The sequence below is a fragment of the Aedes aegypti genome, chromosome 1 (genome assembly GCF_002204515.2).
Source record: "Aedes aegypti strain LVP_AGWG chromosome 1, AaegL5.0 Primary Assembly, whole genome shotgun sequence".
Classification (NCBI taxonomy): Eukaryota; Metazoa; Arthropoda; class Insecta; order Diptera; family Culicidae; genus Aedes; species Aedes aegypti.
Genome location: NC_035107.1, coordinates 112,405,211 through 112,425,888, shown reverse-complemented (window position 1 = coordinate 112,425,888; position 20,678 = coordinate 112,405,211). Strand labels below are relative to the sequence as shown.

The window sequence follows — 20,678 nt, the reverse complement described above, 5'->3', positions numbered from 1 at the left end:
ATTTGAATATTATAGCAATATCGCACTATGTATATCGTAAGCCCTGTCGAATTTTATTGTTTTTCCTATTTAACGAAAACAAATCACCTAAGGGTACTACTAGAAAGCTTGGAAACTGTAAACAAATTCAGAATACACATCTCAAATTTGATCAAAACGTTACTTACACCTCTTTACTTTTGGTGCACTGAATTGTAGAAAAAAAAACATTTCTACTATTTTCTGAAAAAATCTTAACTTGCTGTGGTTTTGATCACCGTTCTCTTAATCGTTTCCACTTTTTTTTTACGTCACCGAAAAATACCAATAAAGTTGAAACGAAAAAATCTTATAGGTACATCAATGATGGGAGTTGAACTCACGACTCACTTTTTTCCAGATGGGTGTCTTAACTGGAGATTACGGAGCCCCTTTAGTGTCGTTATTTTTTTCTTCATTTTTTTTGTGTATTTGATGGAATCGACCATTTTGATAAATTTCTACCGGATAGGGTAACAGAAGAAGATTTCATCGTCGGTGCGATCACGTTTAGCGAAACACCAGATTCAATTCTATCGATTGGATGCAACTTTTTGCACATGGCCTTACAACGTTTCCCATTATGGCAGATACACAAAAAAATCAGTGTAAGAAGTCATCGTTTAAGCAGACAGCTGGAATACTAGTCATAATCCCATAAGTGTCCCATATGAATAGGAAATTCAGCAAATATGGGTCTGATATACGATTACAGGGAGTACCCGCTAATAGATCTCTATTTGCAAACGCGCGATTATCAGCGGATTCGCGTGATTCGCCGGTGCTAAACTGGATCATATGGCGAACGATGACTATCGAAAAAAGCGGAGATGCTGGATTTATCCTGTTTCAGCATCTGCTAAATGATTGGTACAATCTAATTTACAAGCAATTTTTTATAGGTATTTGCCTCCACTGATTTGGTACTCAGTGTAATATGTGTTAAATGAATTATTTTTTTTTTAATTTGTAGATATTTTAAAGGCAAGATGACTTTGTCAGCCATTTTGTTGTCTGACGTGACACATGTATTCGAAAAACTCAAAACAAAATGAAAATATTGATACAAAGGCAGTATTGGAGCCTGAAGAGAAATGTGACCAATACTAACAGAACTTGAAAATCAATTTTTGAAATGTTTAGATATGGATCCAGGGGAATTATTCCGCATTAAGTTGGAGTAGAATAACTAGCGTCGTTCTACGTATGCCTGATATTCAGTCCAAAAGAAATAAACACCTAATTAGTGAGTGACAGATGTGCACTGTAAGCACTCCGTTTCGGTTTTCAAGTAAATACTGATGCAATAGATTGCCATATTTCAAATTTAGAGTTGGCCTCGATCCAAACGCTTCAACACACGATGGACTACGATGGATATATTTTTGTGCAAATCCACTCTTCCCTACCGTTTTTCTGATCAACCTACAAAAGTACGCCGTACTAAGTCAACCCATATTCCACTTTGTATGGAAGTAGGACCAAACATCAAAGAACAGACGCGCCGCTCCGTTATTTGTTCCCTCCCTTTTATTGCAAGCCTTCCCGAGCAGGAACGCTTAACTAGCACCTGTCTATAGTATACTATATGTTGGTATTATACCATAATTAGGTTGGGTTCAGTAGTTTAGGTGTTATACGCATCTCAATTTGGTATTATTATGACTAACAATATCTCAGTAAGGTATTGGAAACTTATTGAGATCTTCTTGAGATAATGAACTATTATTGAAATTCGTCACTTCTAAACGAAAATTCATCAAGGTATTACAATATCTGGTCTAATTATGAGTTTGGTGTTTGTAGAATTAGTATGAAATACAATTTTTTAATGTGTTTTCCCTCTTATGCAGGGCACTTGTATACCGCAATTAAATAGTAGAGTATTGGAAATGATCTGTTATAGAACACCTAAGTTCAGCATCCCGCAGCAATTACCTTTTGCTCGGGTACTGCACAGTGGGACGGATTGGGGTTTTAGGAGGAAAGATGGAACTCACGCCTTCAATTGTGATTTTACGTAAAAATGATGTTCTACAAAGTTGTTTCTATTATAAAAACAATTTTTTTGGTCGGAACGAAAATTAGGGTGGCCCTTTGTAAAAAAAGATAACCATCAAAACTTTTTTATTTTAAGGAATATTGAAATAGTTTGTTCTACAAAGTTAAAGATCGGAAAATTTTAGGCTGATATGACAAAAAAAGTTTTTTCCTAGCTCAAAAATTGACCGTTTTAGAGCATTTTTCGCTATTGATGTAGGGTGGCCCTTCAAAAATAGGTTTTTGTGTGTTTTTTTAGATTCCTCAGCAAAGTTGTCTTTCCTTCATCTTGAGAGCCGATTGAGACGCATGTTTTGAGGTCTGTAAAATTTTGTAGGTGTATATTTATAAACATTTTTCATATAAAACAAACGTCAAAAGAGTTTAGCAATAAAAATAAGGAGAAAAGTCTTTTGAAAACAAATTCTAAATTTACCACACGGTTGAATTTCCCGGCATAACTCCTCCCAAATCCCCCAAATACTTCTGTTTTGGGATTTGTCAGGCTTTTTGGGAAACATTCTGATTGGAAGTTACGAATGCTTAATTGCTGCAAATCCATTTACAAGTAATATGTCCACCGTAGAAGATATATCGTATCTGAAACGGTATACACCCGATTATGTTTTTGCACGGGGGATGCGTACCGTGCAAAAAAAGTTTTCAGTTCAAAATTTCAAAAACCGTACAAAAAAAGTAATACCAGTTCTCGAAGTTTCATGCAAAAATAAGGTTTTGGCGGAAAAAAATGTATGGAAACTTTTTTTGCATGGCCGTGTAAAAAAAATCCGTGCAAAAACAGAATCGGGTGTATTACTAAAGTACGATTCCTGATTATGACGCTGACTTTCAAGCCTAGATTAAGGAGAATAACTAAATGCATTATATGATCATTTTTAGATGTTTTGACTAATTAAGGCTATAATTTAGAGATAGTTAATTTGAGAGTTCTTTTAAAAATCTGTTATTAACGGTTATTAACATATGAACCAGTCATATCGTTAGCAAACAGATCCACCGAAGAATAATACGATTTTTATTCACATTTTCAAGCTATCGTCATGTCAACACATTTTTTTTCTTGTTTTCCCAGCTAAACCAACATATAGAAAAAGTTTTTTTTTTGTTATTGAGAAGTCTTTAACTTTTCAACAGAAAAAAATTGTATCAACATTTTTTTTGGCATTGCGTCCCCGCTGGAACAGATCATACTTCTCAGGTTATTGTTGTTAAGAGCACTTCCACAGTTTTTAACTGAGAGCTTTCTTTGCCATTTTTGTCATTTTGCATTCGTGTATCGTATGTATTAGTATCGATGATACTTTATGTCCAAGGAAGTAAATTAAATTTTCATTACGAAAACACTCTTGTACCTATTTGTTTCTATTAGCTACATATTTTATGTTTGCGTTTCAATTAGCTCGAAAAGTGATGGGAAGACAGTTTTGCTGAGAAACTTGAAATAATAAAAATAAAACACAACAATCAATTTTTGATGGGCCACCCTACATCAATAGCGAAAAATACTCTAAAACGGTCAATTTTTGAGCTAGGAAAAAACTTTTTTTGTCATATCAGCTTAAAATTTTCCGATCTTCAACTTTGCAGAACAAACTATTTCAATATTTCTTAAAATAAAAAAGTTTTGATGGTTATCTTTTTTTACAAAGGGCCACCCTAATTTTCGTTCCGACCAAAAAAATTGTTTTTATAATAGAAACAACTTTGTAGAACATCATTTTTAAGTAAAATCACAATTGAAGGCGTGAGTTCCATCTTTCCTCCTAAAACCCCAATCCGTCCCACTGTGTACTGGACGCGTCACCTGTTCGACGGGGGAGCACTTGATGATGTCCGTATAGACAGAGCTAACTCGCTTGAAAGGGAACTCTGCTCGATTGATAACAGACGCGCTGCCATTCATCCTGGCACGTCTAGTGGGGCTGACACGGCCACTGATAACGCCATTTACCATTGGCAGCCAATAAAAAGCGACTACCAACCTGTGTCGAAGGTGTCGTTACAGAGGGCGCCTGATTGCCGGTAATCTATGAACCCAAACTGGCAAACTGATTTGTGATCTACCGAAATCACGCCGCGCCGCTTTGATTGTTATCGACGACGATACCGACAAGGATCGTCTACTGTGGTGAGTAACCAGTTTGATCCCGAGTTATGGCGCTTAATCCGACATTTGCGTACCTTGAAGTGTTATTGCCGTCTGATTTTGGTTGGATTAACAAATGAAAATTGTAAGGAAAATGTGACAGTATTCTTACTTAAAATTTGTTTGAACAAAATCAGGCTTAATTCTGACTTGTAAAGGTTATTCCTAGAATAATATATGGAGAAATATTTTAATTTAAAGTGTGGACATTTCGCACGTAAGAAGAGGTGAGAGAGCACATAGAAAGTGATTGTACCGATAATACTGTGCTTCTCTCTCATCCAGATACGACGAACTGACGAAGTCGAATGTAATAAATTCTAATTAGCCAATGAAAACCTAAACAATCGAAGGAAATTGTCCTCGTTTGCGTCACCCGGGTGTCTAATGGCTCAGGGGCGTATCGAAGGGTGGTTCTCCGACCACATTCATAGCTTTGCAAATGACATCGTGTTGAGTTGAAGGTCGAATCATCTACCAACAAATCGTGCAGGTGAAAACTTATATAGGTACTTACATCCCGTAATCTTCCCATTTTACTCAGCAAAACCGGCATCGATTGGGACAGCCAGCGACTCCTAGCGTGTGACAACTACCGGGTTTTAATTACCTCCATTTAGGAGGACGTACCTTCACCGCCGAAAGCTAGAGCGAGAGATAGCAAACCAATATTAGCTTTAAGAAGCTTTGGTCGCATGTCAATTTTCCGGCATCCGGCGCATGATGGCTCCTCCGATAGCTTTAATTAGCCAGTATCGTCGCATGCGTCGTCTTGGACGCGGAGCTGGATGTTGTAGTTCTAATCGAACGACAGCCAGTATTTGCATGGAGTTCTTCCGGCATAGGACTGCCACCGGTGCATGTGCAGTTCTCGATCAATTACCGCTAGTTGAAGAGTCCGCTATCATCATCGGCTGCTGATCGATGATGCGCTATGTTCGGAAAGTCGCTCCGCTTCAAGTTCAATGTCAGTGTGTCGAGTGTCTTGGAGCTTAGTATAGAACTAAGAATCTCTGTGACAAATTTGTGCTCATAAATCACATGTTTCCGTGGGGTAGCCCACGCATCGCGTTCTTTCTCTCTATCTCGATTATTTTGCATGCAAAGCTAGTAACTACAGATGAACAGACATCTAGTTTCTGAGGCATACGATTCGAGTAGTAACGTCTGTTTGTCTGAGCCCATACTATGCAAATTCTTCCTCTAAATCTCTTAGTTACTGATAATGCTAGAGTGCGATTCTTCTCATCTCGCTCTGAACACGCTGCATGCATCCAACCAGCAATCCCAAGTCTTATCACACGTCTCATAATGTTTGCATTCTACACTGCACATTTCAGGTGATGGAAACGACAAACTGTCCGTTCTACCAGCTTCAACGACCGGCTCATTAAGCTCAATCATAACGACGTCCGTGGCATCCTCCGAACCGGATCGTGGTGATCTTCGTGACGGTGGCGTTGGCGGCGGTGGTGATGACGACGAACACAATGTAGTAGCGACGGCGGCGGGCGGCGGCAAATGCGCCGGCGGTGGCGGTGGCGGTCCCGGCGGACACGGACGCGAAATCAAGCAGGAGAAATGGTGGGAAACGACGCTGCAGATCTCGATTCCGTTCTTCATCGCCGGCATCGGGACGATCGGGGCCGGTATCATCCTGGGACGAGTGGAGGTGAGTTGATGGGTTTCTGGGGCGGATTCTAGGGGCAATTTGGGATGATTCATGGGAATAAGGTTTCTTTCGATTAACTCCATAAAAATACGGTTCTGTTGAGGATATCTTGACATTTCAGCTGAGCATCAAAACTTTGTTAGACATGACGTACCGCTTCGGCGCCCAACACGTCCTACACCATGCGTTTCCATTGGTTTGTTCAGAAATCATTCTACCAAGAATTTCTCTTCAGGGATCAACTTTATGGTTGCAGCGGTAATATATGTTATAATAAACTGAAAAGGCCTCACTTTTCGGTTTATTTCAACACATACTACCTATGTTCATCACACCGCAGTCTCATGACTTCAGAATCAACTTTATCTTGGCCTGATTCCTAAACCAAGCCACCTCCTCGTCCAGGTTCTACCTTTTTGTCGAGGTTCTGCTCATCGTAGAGGTACTGTCTCATCGGCCAGCCTTGCTCGTGGTCCCTCATTAAATCTATCTTTACATCTCGTACCGAGGCTCTCTGGACCCACAAACTGTTGGAAAGACTAAACATCGTAGGCTAATGACTGATATCGCTACCAGCCAGCTTTTCGTATTTTATTCAAGACTGGGCATACATTCACAATCTTATTCTCTATGGCTCTATCTTTAAAATTCTACTCATAATCATCTTCATGGCAGGGTGTGATGTACTTACTCTCCAATACTTCTTCCTAAAGCCTAAATCGCATCATGGTCTCCAACTCTTGGTTCCTAGTCCAAGCTACCTCCTTGTTCAGGTTCTAGCTCCTAGTCTAGGTTCTACCTCCTCGTCCACGTCCTATCTGAATATCCAGGTCATGTCTCATCGTGCTTTCCACCTCGTCGACCCTCATTGAATCGGCCTCAGCATCTCCTCCAGAACCTCTCTAGGGCTATAGCCAGTGAAGTAACTAAACACACAGGGAGGTTTCTTTTCTTTATGTAGAGTCTATGTCTCTCGATCCTCAACCGCATCTTGGCCACCAATTCACAATACCTTATCCAAGTTACCTCCTGTTCAAGGCTCTACCTCATCGGTTAGGTCCTGTTTTCCGCATGATTCCTTATTAAATCGAACTCAGCATTTCTTCCAGAGGCTCTCTGGGCCCATAACCTGTTGAAATAACTGAACACACCGGCAGGCTATCGCTACCATTCAGCTCCTCTTTTTTATTTAAGTTAGGGTACCATCTCATTCGCTCATAGTGCTACCTCTACAATATTACTCACAGTCATCTTCACAGCAGGGTGTGTGATGTACCTACTCTCCAGCACTTCATCTCTCAATCCTCAATCGCATCTTGGGCTCCAACTCTTGTTTCCCCGTCTAAGTTCTGTCTTATCGTCCATGTCCTGTCCTCCTCGTGGTCCCGGATTCAATCGGCCTTATCAACTCCTTAAAGAGCTCCCAGGCTCTCCATAAGCTGGAAAGCTTCTCTCCAGAAGCTGGAAAGCTTCTCTCCAGAAGTTGGAAAGCTTCTCTCCAGAAGCTGGAAAGCTTCTCTCCAGAAGCTGGAAAGCTTCTCTCCAGAAGCTGGAAAGCTTCTCTCCAGAAGCTGGAAAGCTTCTCTCCCAGAAGCTGGAAAGCTTCTCTCCAGAAGCTGAAAAGCTTCTCTCCAGAAGCTGAAAAGCTTCTCTCCAGAAGCTGGAAAGCTTCTCTCCAGAAGTTGGAAAGCTTCTCTCCAGAAGCTGGAAAGCTTCTCTCCAGAAGCTGGAAAGCTTCTCTCCAGAAGCTGGAAAGCTTCTCTCCAGAAGCTGGAAAGCTTCTCTCCAGAAGCTGGAAAGCTTCTCTCCAGAAGCTGGAATGAAAGCTTCTCTCCAGAAGCTGGAAAGCTTCTCTCCAGAAGCTGGAAAGCTTCTCTCCAAGGGAAGCTCCCAGAGCTGGAAAGCTTCTCTCCAGAAGCTGGAAAGCTTCTCTCCAGAAGCTGGAAAGCTTCTCTCCAGAAGCTGGAAAGCTTCTCTCCAGAAGCTGGAAAGCTTCTCTCCAGAAGCTGGAAAGCTTCTCTCCAGAAGCTGGAAAGCTTCTCTCCAGAAGCTGGAAAGCTTCTCTCCAGAAGCTGGAAAGCTTCTCTCCAGAAGCTGGAAAGCTTCTCTCCAGAAGCTGGAAAGCTTCTCTCCAGAAGCTGGAAAGCTTCTCTCCAGAAGCTGGAAAGCTTCTCTCCAGAAGCTGGAAAGCTTCTCTCCAGAAGCTGGAAAGCTCTCTCCAGAAGCTGGAAAGCTTCTCTCCAGAAGCTGGAAAGCTTCTCTCCAGAAGCTGGAAAGCTTCTCTCCAGAAGCTGGAAAGCTTCTCTCCAGAAGCTGGAAAGCTTCTCTCCAGAAGCTGGAAAGCTTCTCTCCAGAAGCTGGAAAGCTTCTCTCCAGAAGCTGGAAAGCTTCTCTCCAGAAGCTGGAAAGCTTCTCTCCAGAAGCTGGAAAGCTTCTCTCCAGAAGCTGGAAAGCTTCTCTCCAGAAGCTGGAAAGCTTCTCTCCAGAAGCTGGAAAGCTTCTCTCCAGAAGCTGGAAAGCTTCTCTCCAGAAGCTGGAAAGCTTCTCTCCAGAAGCTGGAAAGCTTCTCTCCAGAAGCTGGAAAGCTTCTCTCCAGAAGCTGGAAAGCTTCTCTCCAGAAGCTGGAAAGCTTCTCTCCAGAAGCTGGAAAGCTTCTCTCCAGAAGCTGGAAAGCTTCTCTCCAGAAGCTGGAAAGCTTCTCTCCAGAAGCTGGAAAGCTTCTCTCCAGAAGCTGAAAAGCTTCTCTCCAGAAGCTGGAAAGCTTCTCTCTAAAAGCTGGAAAGCTTCTCTCTAAAAGCTGGAAAGCTTCTCTCCAAAAGCTGGAAAGCTTCTCTCGGAGAAACTCGTGAGAGAACACCTAGTTGATATTCTGTGGAAATCTCTGGGAGAATTCCTGAAGATATTTCTGGACGAATTTTTGAACTCATCAATGAAGAAATCCATTGAAAATATCTGTAGAACGCCTATAAAATCCTATTAAATACATGTATAAAACAAACAATCCCAGGAGAAATCAGTTATGGAATCTATCCCTGGAGGAACCTGTGAAGGAATAACTGGAGGAAACCCTGGAGGATTGTTGAACAACTGGATTGTTTTCTGAAGAAATTCTTGGAGGAATCCCTGGGAATAATTCCTGCAACAATCCTGACAAAAAATAGTGAACGTCAATCATCCATCTCAAAATTCGCAATCATAAAAAGTTTAAAAAATAACCCTGCATAAGAAAACCCCCCATTTGCTGTCCTCACCAATCACGTAGATTCCAAGAATTACATCATATTGGCACCTGTGATTGACGGTTGACAACGGCATGGTGCCCATAATCCTCCTAATTAATTTAAATCCACTTGCACAGATAACTGCGAACATGACTAAAGTTGACCGACCGCAAAAGCGACCCTATCTACGCCGTCCAGTCATTCGAGGATTTCCGTTCGATAGCATTTCGCCGTTGTCAACAAGGCACACGAAGCCTCCGAATTGCGCGGGGTAGCTTAACTACTGGGAACGCGTTTTATGGCACGTTCTCCTCCTCCGATTATGATCAACAATTTTCTGATAATCTGTTTTCTTTCAACACCCGACAACGACAACGACACCGCGATCCACTGATAGGCGCGCTGTGCGCTCGATAGCGAGATAGCTCTGATTAACTTCATCACCTCGGTAGGGATATGCGCAGCCGCAAACGATTGATACTAACATGAGTTGGTTTTGATGTTCTTTGTTGGACTAGCATGAATAATATTAACCCCTCTACTGACTGGCAGCATAATTTTTCACCACAAAAAAATTAATTGTGATAATTTTCTTCTCAAGTTTTCAAAACAACTCATGTAATTCTAGAATTGTAACAGGAAAGTTATCGCAATTTAGATATTTTTGTGGTAAACAAAGATGTTGTAGAGGACTAACTATGCCAACGACATTGACTTACTAAACCCCCCCCCAAACAGTTTGGATTTTGTTACTTTACCCAAACTCCTCTTGTTCAAAACCACTAATCAAACCTTCCCTCTCTTCCAGCGCTGGAAAGTGTTCCACCACGTGACGGAGCTGTTCATCCTGGTTCCGGCCCTGCTCGGCCTCAAGGGCAACCTGGACATGTGCCTGGCGTCGCGGCTTTCGACGCAATCGAACCTCGGCAACATGTCCAGCACCCGGGAAATCATCCACATGATCGTGGGCAATATCGCGCTAGTGCAGGTGCAGGCTACGGTGGCAGCCTTCATCGTGTCCCTGTTTGCAATGGGCGTCGGAGCGGCCATGAACGGGCGGTTCCTGTTCGACCACGCCATGCTGTTGACCGCATCGAGCATGTTCACCGCAACGTCGTCATGTTTTGTACTAGGTGAGTAGGGAGGGTCCAGATAACCGTAGTGGTAAACGTGCAACTATTCAGCAAGACCTAGCCAACAGAGTCATGGGTTAACCTGGTTTCGAATGAAGAGTAGATGATTTGTCCTAACCCATGTAACCAATATGCACACGGAGTCATATTTCGTCATATTCCGCCAAATTTGGTATATAGTGCTATTATAGAACTATCGAACGACTTATAAGCCCTGCGATAGCACTGTATAATTGATTTGAAGCGTCAATTGCATGGTGATTACTTGGGGACTGTCGATTAACCTCGATTGATTGGTCGCCTATATGAACACGGTGTTCTGTCGCTGTCCCTTCCTTATATCTTCAAAACCTGCAATAAACAATGCAATTTAAAGGAAGAACACCTAAGCAGAAATTTGTGACGAGGGACGTGGACGAATGCGTGGGTGATTCCTGCTAGAGCTAGACGTTGTAAAGTACCCCGCGGGAATGCACCGTCTGTGTTTGAAGTGTGAAATGCTCCGGCAAACACTTCACCTTCTCACTTTTCCTATCACTTCAGGCGGCGTTCGGATTCTAATGAAGTGAGATGATGTAAATCTTTACTGTGTCGTAATGGGTTGACCATGGTGGGATGCGCGGGGCGACACTTTATGGCTTTCAAGTACCGGTGGAATATAGGGAGATTGCGCCTTATTTTCCCTGGAAATACGTTGTTGCAAATTGCTAGCCGGAACAAAGACGGTGTACAAACGCCTTTTTGCTCTGTTTATGGAGGCTTTACCCAGAAGGGGCATGTAAATCCTAAATGCATTAATGCTTCATCCCTTTTCATCAAAAAGGCAATGAGCTGTGGCCGTGTGCTTCTCAAGGTAGATCTAACCTACTTAAAAAATGGTTGGTATTTTTACTGAAGTTAATCTGCTGCATATTGTTCATTATGTCAAATTCTTAAAATATTGAGCATGAGCATTGACGGCCGTACAATACGAAGTTGCTGAGATTAACTAACCATACTCCATGTGCACTAATCAAGTGCTCAAAAAAATTAAAAGTCAATAACGGCGATGGCCATGTCCTACCGATCAACGGGGAAGGAAAGAATAAGATTTTCTGCGATTCATTGTGCTTTGAATTGTTATCAGATATCAATCCGCGAACGACTCTTAAATTCATTTAAGGATCTAATCCTAAGCCAATTCCAGAAAAATGAACATGATTCCTGGATTATATGGGCACAATTTTAGTAGTATGAAATTATTTAATGTAAAGGTGGACGAAAAAACTTTTTATAATACCAGGATCATAGGGGCGGCATTTTCTACATGGGATAAAATAAAAAGCCAAGAATACAATGAATCAAAAAGGTGCAATTTTGACAATACTAGTTAATAAGAGAAGATGGGCGGAAAATGTCATAATTTCTGAATACTCCTATGATTCTCATTTCATGACAGAATTATGTTGTGTGATGAACGGAGTGCAATTTTTTTAAAAGTAAGTGAAATAAATCATCAGATCTCCTGACCTCTAGGGGCACAATTTTTCATGCATGATTTTTTTGCATGATTGGGCACAATAAACTTTTTTGTTTTCAATACTTTAGTACCATATTTTTGCAAGTTCTCAAAAAATTCTTCTATTATTGGAACCTGCATCGGTATTGAACATTGGACATATGGTTTTGAAAGTACTCCGGCAGGCCTTGGGAGGCCGATACTTCCGATATAAAATTTCTTTGGTCTTAATTTTGTTTTTACTCAATTTATCGAAAAAATAAAAGATGGGCTATTCAATATCAGGGAATAAAGAATTTCTTTGGATAAAAATTATTCTAATCGGTTGAGTTATCTCCGAGAAATCTCAAAATTACAATATGATGTTTTACAATGTTTTCAAGATCTTTTTTCGATCGGAGAGATGCCAAAAAATATGGAATCTCATTACTCAAAAACGTTCGCACCGATTTGTTTATTTTTCAGAACAGGCTCTCATTAAAGCACAATTTTGAAAAACGAATAACTGAAAATGAGAAAAAGTCTGTAGCCTATGATATTTTTGTGGGTTATGGCTAGGCGTCGGTCCCCCAAGGAATTTTGGAATATATCCGGATCCAGACGACCAATGGTCAAGATCGATACAGATACTAAAAATAAAAGAGTTTTTTTGAGTACTTTAAAAAAAATGGTGCAAAAATATTGATTATCAAAAAAGTTATCGCAATTTGAATATTTTTTGAGGCATTTTTCACTGCCTCAAAAAATATTGGAATTAAATGCCCTATTTTCATTGAATGGTAGAGACTCTTTGAAAAGTTAATTCCAGAATCACGAGGGCTGAATTTGTACGATACTATTCAATAAGGGTAGGTGGGCGGAAAATTGTCCCGATTTTTGAATAATAGGGGGGCAAATTTTCATAACACGTTAGAACTCTTATGGGAAGTGAATGAAAAGTTTGAAACAATTTCTGAACTATGGTGCCCTATGGGGCGCAATTATGCATGAATTGCATAAAACTATTCAATGCTGAGATGGGTGAAGAACTTTGAGTAGTGGATACAAATATGCAAGAATTCAAGAATCATAAAAGCGTTATTTCCGTAATAAGATTAAAATAAAAAAAAAGGACGCGGGCGGTTAATTATATCTTAAATAAATGGGGTGCAATTTTAATGGATGCTATTACTTAATGAGTAGATGTGGGCGGAAAAATTGTCACAATTCATGAATGATAGGGGCGCTATTTTCACAAGGTAGTACTCCATAAAAGGAAGCAGGAGAATTTTCTAAAACAATTCTTGTGTAATTGGGGAGGAATTTATATAATAGAAGAAGCATGTGGACGCAATTTTCGTACGATTATATTGTACAATAAAGAGGAGGGTGGAAAAATTGTCATAATTCCTGAATAATAGGCGAGCAATTTTCGTTAGGTTACAGTGACCTGTTAGCTAGTGGATAGGACCATAGGGGCAAAATTTTCATTAGAAGATATTTTTTTTATGCAGTCCGCTCTCCACAACTCGATGTTCTATAACTCAATATACTCTAACTTGATGGATTTTTCGGTCCCTTTCAATTTCCATACATCGTGCTCTCCATAAGTCGATATTTCTATAACTCGATATCTCCACTAGTCGATGTCACGTGAAAGGGAAATTTCTCTCCATAACTCGATATCTATTTTAAAATCTTTCTTACTTGGGGAAACGTGGTTTAATTCTTGTTTGGAGATGAAAAAATACTTGCAAGTTGTAATAAAAGTTGAAAAACATGAAAATAAAAAAAATATTGTCAGTCAAAATAATGTGATTTTTCGAGCATTTCGAAAAAAACTTTACAAATGATAGTTTGTAAAGTACAATCAACAAAATAATATTACTTTCTTACAGAGGTGATCATTTACGTATTAGAAATACACAAATTTGTTCCTTCGATTTTGTGATGTTTTGTTTCGGTACATTCTATAACTCGATAATTCCATAAGTCGATGGCCCGTTGAATATCGAGTTATGGAGAGTCAACTGTATTTTTCGAAAAAGAAATCATAATTTTTAAACCAAAGACGTTCAATTTTAATAACATGATACAATTCAATGGAGGAGATGAAGGAAAAAAAATTCTTGGATCACAGGGGCGCACTTTTTATTACAAAATAAAACCCATTGAAGTTGTGCGTAATCATAATGGGATTGTGGGAAAATAATCATAATTATCAAACCAATGGGGCGCAATTTTCATTACATGATATAAATCAATGTTGGAAGTGAAGGAAAAATAAATTCATTACTCTTGGATCACATGAGCGTACTATTTATTAGAAAATTGAACCCATTTTAGCAGCGAACAATAAAATTTATCATTATCCCTGGATTAAAGGGGCGCAAAGTGTTAGAAAATCTTAATAATAATAGTCGTTAGTCAGTAAAAGTCGAAAAGAAAAACAATTTTTGCGTGACATACTCAATGGACGCCCCCTTATTCCATGTTCAGGAGCTTCAGAAGAAGGGTCTTTGCGTTTATCCTGGACCCTAGGAAAATATGTTGAAGAACATAAGGATTTACATTTCATTAATCTTTGCACTGACCTTCTACAAGTGGTGCATTTTCATTATAAAATAGATTTATAACTAATGTTTTAATGGAGAAATATTCCCAAGGCATGAGTGTGTTTTTTTCTCCAACATTGCATCTCTTTCGTGGAAGTATTTCTACAGAAAAAATATTGCAAATACAGAAAGTTTACACTGGTGCATAATTCTCCTCAAGATTAATCTTTAACTTCACCCTTTTGAATGCTTGGGGAATTGTTTGTGGCTACAATTTATCCAGGTCTACGAACCTTCTTATTTCTATTTTTTTTCTTCACTAGAGTGGAAAACTCTAAAAGACTCAGAGACATCAATGTTGGTTCTCATTGCCAGTTAGGCTTGAAAAATTCCTCCAGAAATCCGTTCAAAGGCCTTTTTTGTAAAACTTTATAAATGGAATTTTATTTCAAAAGTTTCATCAAGATTTTCTTCGAAAATAGTCCCAGAAATTCTTCAAGGAACAACTGCAAAGATTTATTAAAGTAGACCGAGAGTATCGCTTGTAATTATTCTTGGTGTAAATTTTTTAAATTAAAGTAGTAACAGTTGGAGAAGCTTCCTTAGTATTCTTAGAGATGTTATAATTATGTTTATTATCTTATAGAAAAAAAAAAATCATTATTATCTTTATTATCGAGACTTTCAGCCGGTGGTTTGGAGATGTTCTTCGATAAATCCTGAGATAAGCACAATATAAATTTCTGATAAAAATCTATTCTGATGTATTATTGGAGGAACATCTGGTTGAATATCTGGAGGAATCTTCATAAAAATACAGGAATAATTATAATCGAAATTGGTAGATTACTCCCTGAAGCAATAAATGTAGTTTTGTGCAAACATTTTTATAATCCCTGGATAACATAAATACATAATATTTTGAGAAATATCTTAAGAACTTTCAGATTGCTTTCAGGATAAGCTCTTGAAAATTCTCAACATCTCCATATCTTTGTTTACTTTTTTTTTTTTTTTTTGAGACAATTTTCAAGCTGTCCTTACAGGAAGAATTATGCGATAAAATTCTCCTAAAAAAATAGAATCTAACGGAAAAAATTTATTGTTTTTAGTTTCTGGAATAATTAGAGTGGAATTCAGAAAGCAGATCCTCTGAAGGATTTTTTTTTTTATGGAGAATTTCTTCCTTGATTAATGCCTGGATGTGTCTTTAGTAAACATTCTTCGGGCCACGATACATATTAACCAACAAGCTAAGATCCCCGAAGGAGTTCCTGAAACTTCAGAAGTAAAATTGAACAATTTCTTAGAGAAATCTGTATAATATTTTTTGTAGGAGTTCTCAGAGGTGTTCATGGATGTTTTAAAGGGCCTTTGAAAAAGTTTACGGAGTTATTCTGTTATGGACCTTTCAACACAATAGTCAGAAGTAGTTTTCAACGGAACATCATTAGCAATTCCTGTAAATTTCTTAAGAAAAAAAACTGGATGTTTTGTGCAATGAATAAAAGCAATATTTCGTTTAAGTTGTTCATGGAATCATGAAATGAATCCTTTCGGTTTGAAAAAATAATCACCTTGATGAATTATTAGGATGGTCTTTATAGCTGCTTCTTTCTTGGATGAATTAAAAAAAAATCTCGAGTGAATACATGTATGAACTTTAGGACAAAAATTTGTGATGCATTTAAAACAGACCCACAATAGACAGATCATACCCCTGCATCTACGCAAGTTCACGCGAGAAGGTGTAGGGGTGGTAAGCAGACTGTCAATGCATCATAAGGAGAAGCGTGCTATAATTATGCAAGAATGGGTTATGGAAGGAAAATGGTTTTTTGTCCCTCTGTGGTTATATGCACGAATAATAGATTAACCATGATAGATTAATAGTGGAAGATAGAAGGAACTACAAAGTACGAGGAAAGTAACGTGCCTGGGATCGAACCCATGACCTACTGCTTATGAAGCAGAAACGGTTGCCATTAGACCATCAACTTCGTCACAATCAGTAGAGTTACTCATATTGTATAAAATCTACGTAGACTCAAGGACGCAGGACTCAATTTCTATTTTAGATTAGAAAGAAAAGATGAGAAAGGAATTTATTTTATTGATTATGAGCCCATACTTACTTATTTTCCGCTTTGTATGAGCTATCGCCAACTAAACCAATACAACAATTGAATAACTAATCGAAATCACCTACAACATGTTTTTAATTTAAACATAATATTCATCATTATACACATATTGAACCAGCCCCTATTCTAATAACAATATCTTTCACGTTCTTCTCTCCCGCAGACTTTGTATTAGTGGCTGTGATTTTACTGTCTAATAAGTTCAAAATGAATCCGGATAACCTGGCAACACCGTTAGCCGCGTCGATCGGTGATGTGGTTTCCATTAGTTTACTTTCCTTCATAGCGTCGCTGCTATTTGAACATCTAGGTGAGTTATAATTGAGGGTTCATACCTACTTGTTCCGATTCTGAAATTCTTTGTTTTTCTTTCTGCAGACACGCATCTCTGGATAACATTCGTCGTGGTTGCCTGTTATTTTATTCTGTTACCATTTTGGGTATTTTTAGTATTTAGAAACAAGTACACGCGGCCTGTATTGACAACTGGATGGGTGCCCGTTCTGTCGGCCCTCTTCATTAGTGGGTGAGTGTTGCGTTCTACCGGCCGTTGAGACTTTAGAAAACTCTTTCGTCATTAGTCGTTGGTGTCATCTTTCCTTTTCTTGCAGATTGGGTGGCCTAGTGTTGGATAAGGCCGTCGAAGTTTTCAAAGGTTTCGTCGTGTTCCAGCCCATCATCAATGGCATCGGTGGCAACCTGGTATCCGTTCAGGCGAGTAAAATCTCCACCATGCTCCACCAGAGTTCGATCATTGGCATCATTCCGCCGCACGCTAAGATCTTTGAAATGCCATGGAAGGCACTGTTCAAGGGAGGTACGTATTGAGGCTGGCAATGTGAAATCGCTTACATTTATTAACGTTTTGTTCCGTATTCTCCTACAGTTCCTTACGCCAAAACTGCTAGAATTCTGATCCTCATGTCAATTCCCGGACAAGTGCTGTTCATCTTCGTTGCTGACTACATCCACATGTCCGAATCAACCATTGGTGCTCCGTTTGTGTTATCATACATGCTCGTCAGCTTGATACAGGTTTGTATTCGAAGAGCTATTCAGCCAATCTACCGGATCTCTCTCTAACTCCCTATCTTCTCATTTTAGGTTATGTTGCTCCTGTACATTGCTCACATCATTATCCATGCCATGTGGAAGTGGAAGATCGACCCGGACAATTCGGCCATCCCGTACCTGACGGCGTTGGGCGACCTGCTGGGATCGAGTCTTCTGGCACTGGCGTTCCTGTTCCTACAGTCCATCGGACATGCTTATGGGGAAACCATAGAGGAATTTGGCTCCGCCATCGCCACAACCATGTCCTTCAGTCCGGTGGATATCGATTTGAGCAAGAATTTCGGTATTTATTAGTTTGCATCCGCTTCACCCCCACCTCCCCTTTCCCATTGTCCCCCTATGTTTATAGTTTTCCCATAAAGTGAGAATCTGAAAACCCCCGAGAAAACAGGAAACTTAAAATGTGTATGATTGAATGTGTTAGAATGTGTAAGAATGATGTGCAAAACCGTTGAGCAATTTCTTTTGTCCCCCCGCGGAAGTCCTTGACCCCGCTATCTCCCCCGCAGGTAAAAGTTGTATATTTATGCTTACTTTAAGAAGAACAGTATTGAAAACTCTTACTTTTATACGTAAGTTTGGATTTTTATTTAATTTTTATCGTCATGTGAATCACACAACACAAGCCCAGGCAAAAAGGGCCGAGTCGCGAAAAAAGATATTAACTGTGATTTCGCGCCTTGAGCGTTTCTCGCATCATCGAGTCATCTCCAGGAACGACATTTCCGTGTACATCTGAAGTCCTGTCCCCCCATTTTCGTGCATCTCATTAAGTGTCGTCTATGATAGCTGAAGAGCAAAGTCGCTCAAAAAACCTAATTTAGTTTGTGTTGTTTTCTATTTATAATTTAGTCCATTAGTTAGGTCCCAAAGGCTCTCTCGTTAGCTTGATAATAATGAAGAAAAACCATCAGGATTCAATTAATTGGAATGCTTCGAAATTGATTTGAATTATTCGTTGATTTTGACATTCGCCAAACCCGGGAAAACAATTGCTCATCTAAAAATAACAATAAAAATTGAAGCATACACACTAACACTAACGAAATGTGATTGATTCGATGACTTACAGTAACTTATCTGTTGAAACATAACAAAACAAAATTGAGTCTTGAATTGAGCAGGACTAGAGTAAGCCAATTGTAAATAAAAAATAATAAATACTTAAACCAACAACTAATACGAAAAAAGAAAGTAAGCATGAGTTGAAACATTTTTTTTTATTTAATCTAAAGCGCTAACCATGAAGTGAAGCGACAAAAGACTAAATAGATTGAAGGAAATTCTGTGTTGAAGTGGAAGTAAAGAAAACGTAAAGGTTAACTTAAGCCCATTGGTTGCCTGCTAGAACGAATTCGGGACAGTTCACGTGTGGTAGTGAATAACGATAGACAATTGTTTCTTAATTTTACTAAGAAAGAACGAATTGAGAAAAAATGGTCTAATAAAATCTAATAATTTTCTGACGACTTATTTGTTTGAGTTGTATTTTGCTTCATTTCCGTGTTTATTTTCCCCCCTTTTTGTTGTTTTGCGTTCGAATTGCATGGAAAGTTAAACTACCAAGGTTTGCTTAACTGGCTTTATTTCTTAATTTCAACTATAATGTATTACATCGAGCTCACAGTATCGGGCAAACAGTGCACTGAAGCAGTTTTCTAATACCAAACTGTCAATTCCATAAGGCTGTAAACGGAGAAAACGGGAACCCCATATTTGAGTATTTTTCACATTACTTTTGAGGTTTTTTTTTCTCTCCCTATCTTATTCGCTCCTTCTATTGTTGTCAGAGAGCGAAGAGCATAACAGCCCAAAACCCGAAGCTAAGTGCGTTACCTCAAATTTGAGTCAGTGACTCAGAACTGAAAATTGAGTTATTTGATCTGCCGATTGAGTAAAAAGAACTTAGTCAGTTGGTTTTTTTTTCGCATGGCTGCAAATGAAAACAACTTCCACCCAAATAACTCAAAATTAGGTTAGTACACGAACCCCCGAATGAACTCACTTTTGAGTAAGTCATTTTCTCCGTGTAGACAACCCATGAACGCATGATTCTCACCTAACTTTTCCAAGGCACCTATTGACTTATCCACTGATGAAAAGAATTCATTCTGTCCAAGAATTGTGACAAATGAGCGGGGCACGCATCCGTATGCTCTCAACATGTTCTGGCCTTGCTCTAGTGTCACAATTCTTAGATCAAGTGAATTTAGTTCATCGCTAGATAAGCCAATATATCAATGAGATATTCTCTCCTCTCTCGCTCTTCTTCGATTACAACAGTGCAATAATAAAACTTTTGAGGAGAAGTTTGTAACTTGTGATCGGAGGACAATGTCCTTGACTAGCATTTTATGATTCCAGTTGGTAATCGTTGCCCATGATTTATGAAAAAAGTCATACCGTTTTGACTCATATTCCGAACACATAAGGCCAACAGTGACTTCTAATGTATCGGATAGGCACAAATTAGCTGATATTTGCATTTCAACCAAATCGCCATACAAAAACCGAGTGTTCGGAATATGAGTCTGTTCGGAATTTGAGGCAAAATGGTAGTAGATTTTCCAGTTTTGGAAGCATGTTGGTTTACATAAAGAGGCATGTTTGCCAGATGGATATCACGGATGCGATGATCGATAAAGCGTTCCAGTCATTTCAGAAGAAAAGAGATTAGACTGATAGGACTAAAATGCTGTGCTTTTTCACATTGTGGTATTATTAGTGAGTGACTACGGCTACTGCATTCTAGCAATCGGCATCCGCACACATTCTCAGTATTACATTGTCCGGGGACGTGTCGGCTCCGCATGTAGCAAGCATGCGATCTCTCACAACAATGAAACGCGAGCAATCGAACACAATATGCTCCGCAGTTTCCTCCACACCAGCACAATTAGGTCACGCAAGAGATTCTGTGTGCCCGAACCCGAGCAGAAGACAATAACTGCTGAATATCAAACTAAGGTATTCCATACCAGATAATTTCCAATACTTACAACCTGAATGAGCTATGAATGATATTCACTTGTGATAATCAAAATCAACTAATAACGTATTGGTAATTGCATCCTTTTCAAGACTCAGATTTGAGACTGCAGAATGGCCTTCTATTATTTTGAGCTTGAGCTTGATTGATCGCTCGTGGTTGCTACTCTAGTATTATCAGATCAGCTG

The 20,678-nt window shown here is 39.3% G+C and overlaps 1 protein-coding gene across 8 annotated transcripts in view; it reads left to right on the top strand.

Annotated features, from left to right (window-relative positions):
• Positions 1 to 20,678, top strand: part of LOC110676690 (solute carrier family 41 member 1) — a 221,527-nt gene that overhangs the window by 195,821 nt on the left and 5,028 nt on the right. For 6 of the 8 annotated variants that reach the window (XM_021845565.1, XM_021845546.1, XM_021845551.1 and 3 more), the window contains 8 exons: positions 5,566 to 5,897; positions 9,516 to 9,566; positions 9,927 to 10,251; positions 16,591 to 16,737; positions 16,806 to 16,953; positions 17,039 to 17,244; positions 17,314 to 17,462; positions 17,532 to 17,784. In XM_021845565.1, the coding sequence (XP_021701257.1) occupies positions 5,566 to 5,897; positions 9,516 to 9,566; positions 9,927 to 10,251; positions 16,591 to 16,737; positions 16,806 to 16,953; positions 17,039 to 17,244; positions 17,314 to 17,462; positions 17,532 to 17,784 (1,611 nt within the window). Of the gene's footprint in view, positions 1 to 5,094; positions 5,193 to 5,565; positions 5,898 to 9,515; positions 9,567 to 9,926; positions 10,252 to 16,590; positions 16,738 to 16,805; positions 16,954 to 17,038; positions 17,245 to 17,313; positions 17,463 to 17,531; positions 17,785 to 20,678 lie in introns of those variants that run through there. The other 2 variants (XM_021845576.1, XM_021845556.1) reach the window with 2 other exon arrangements.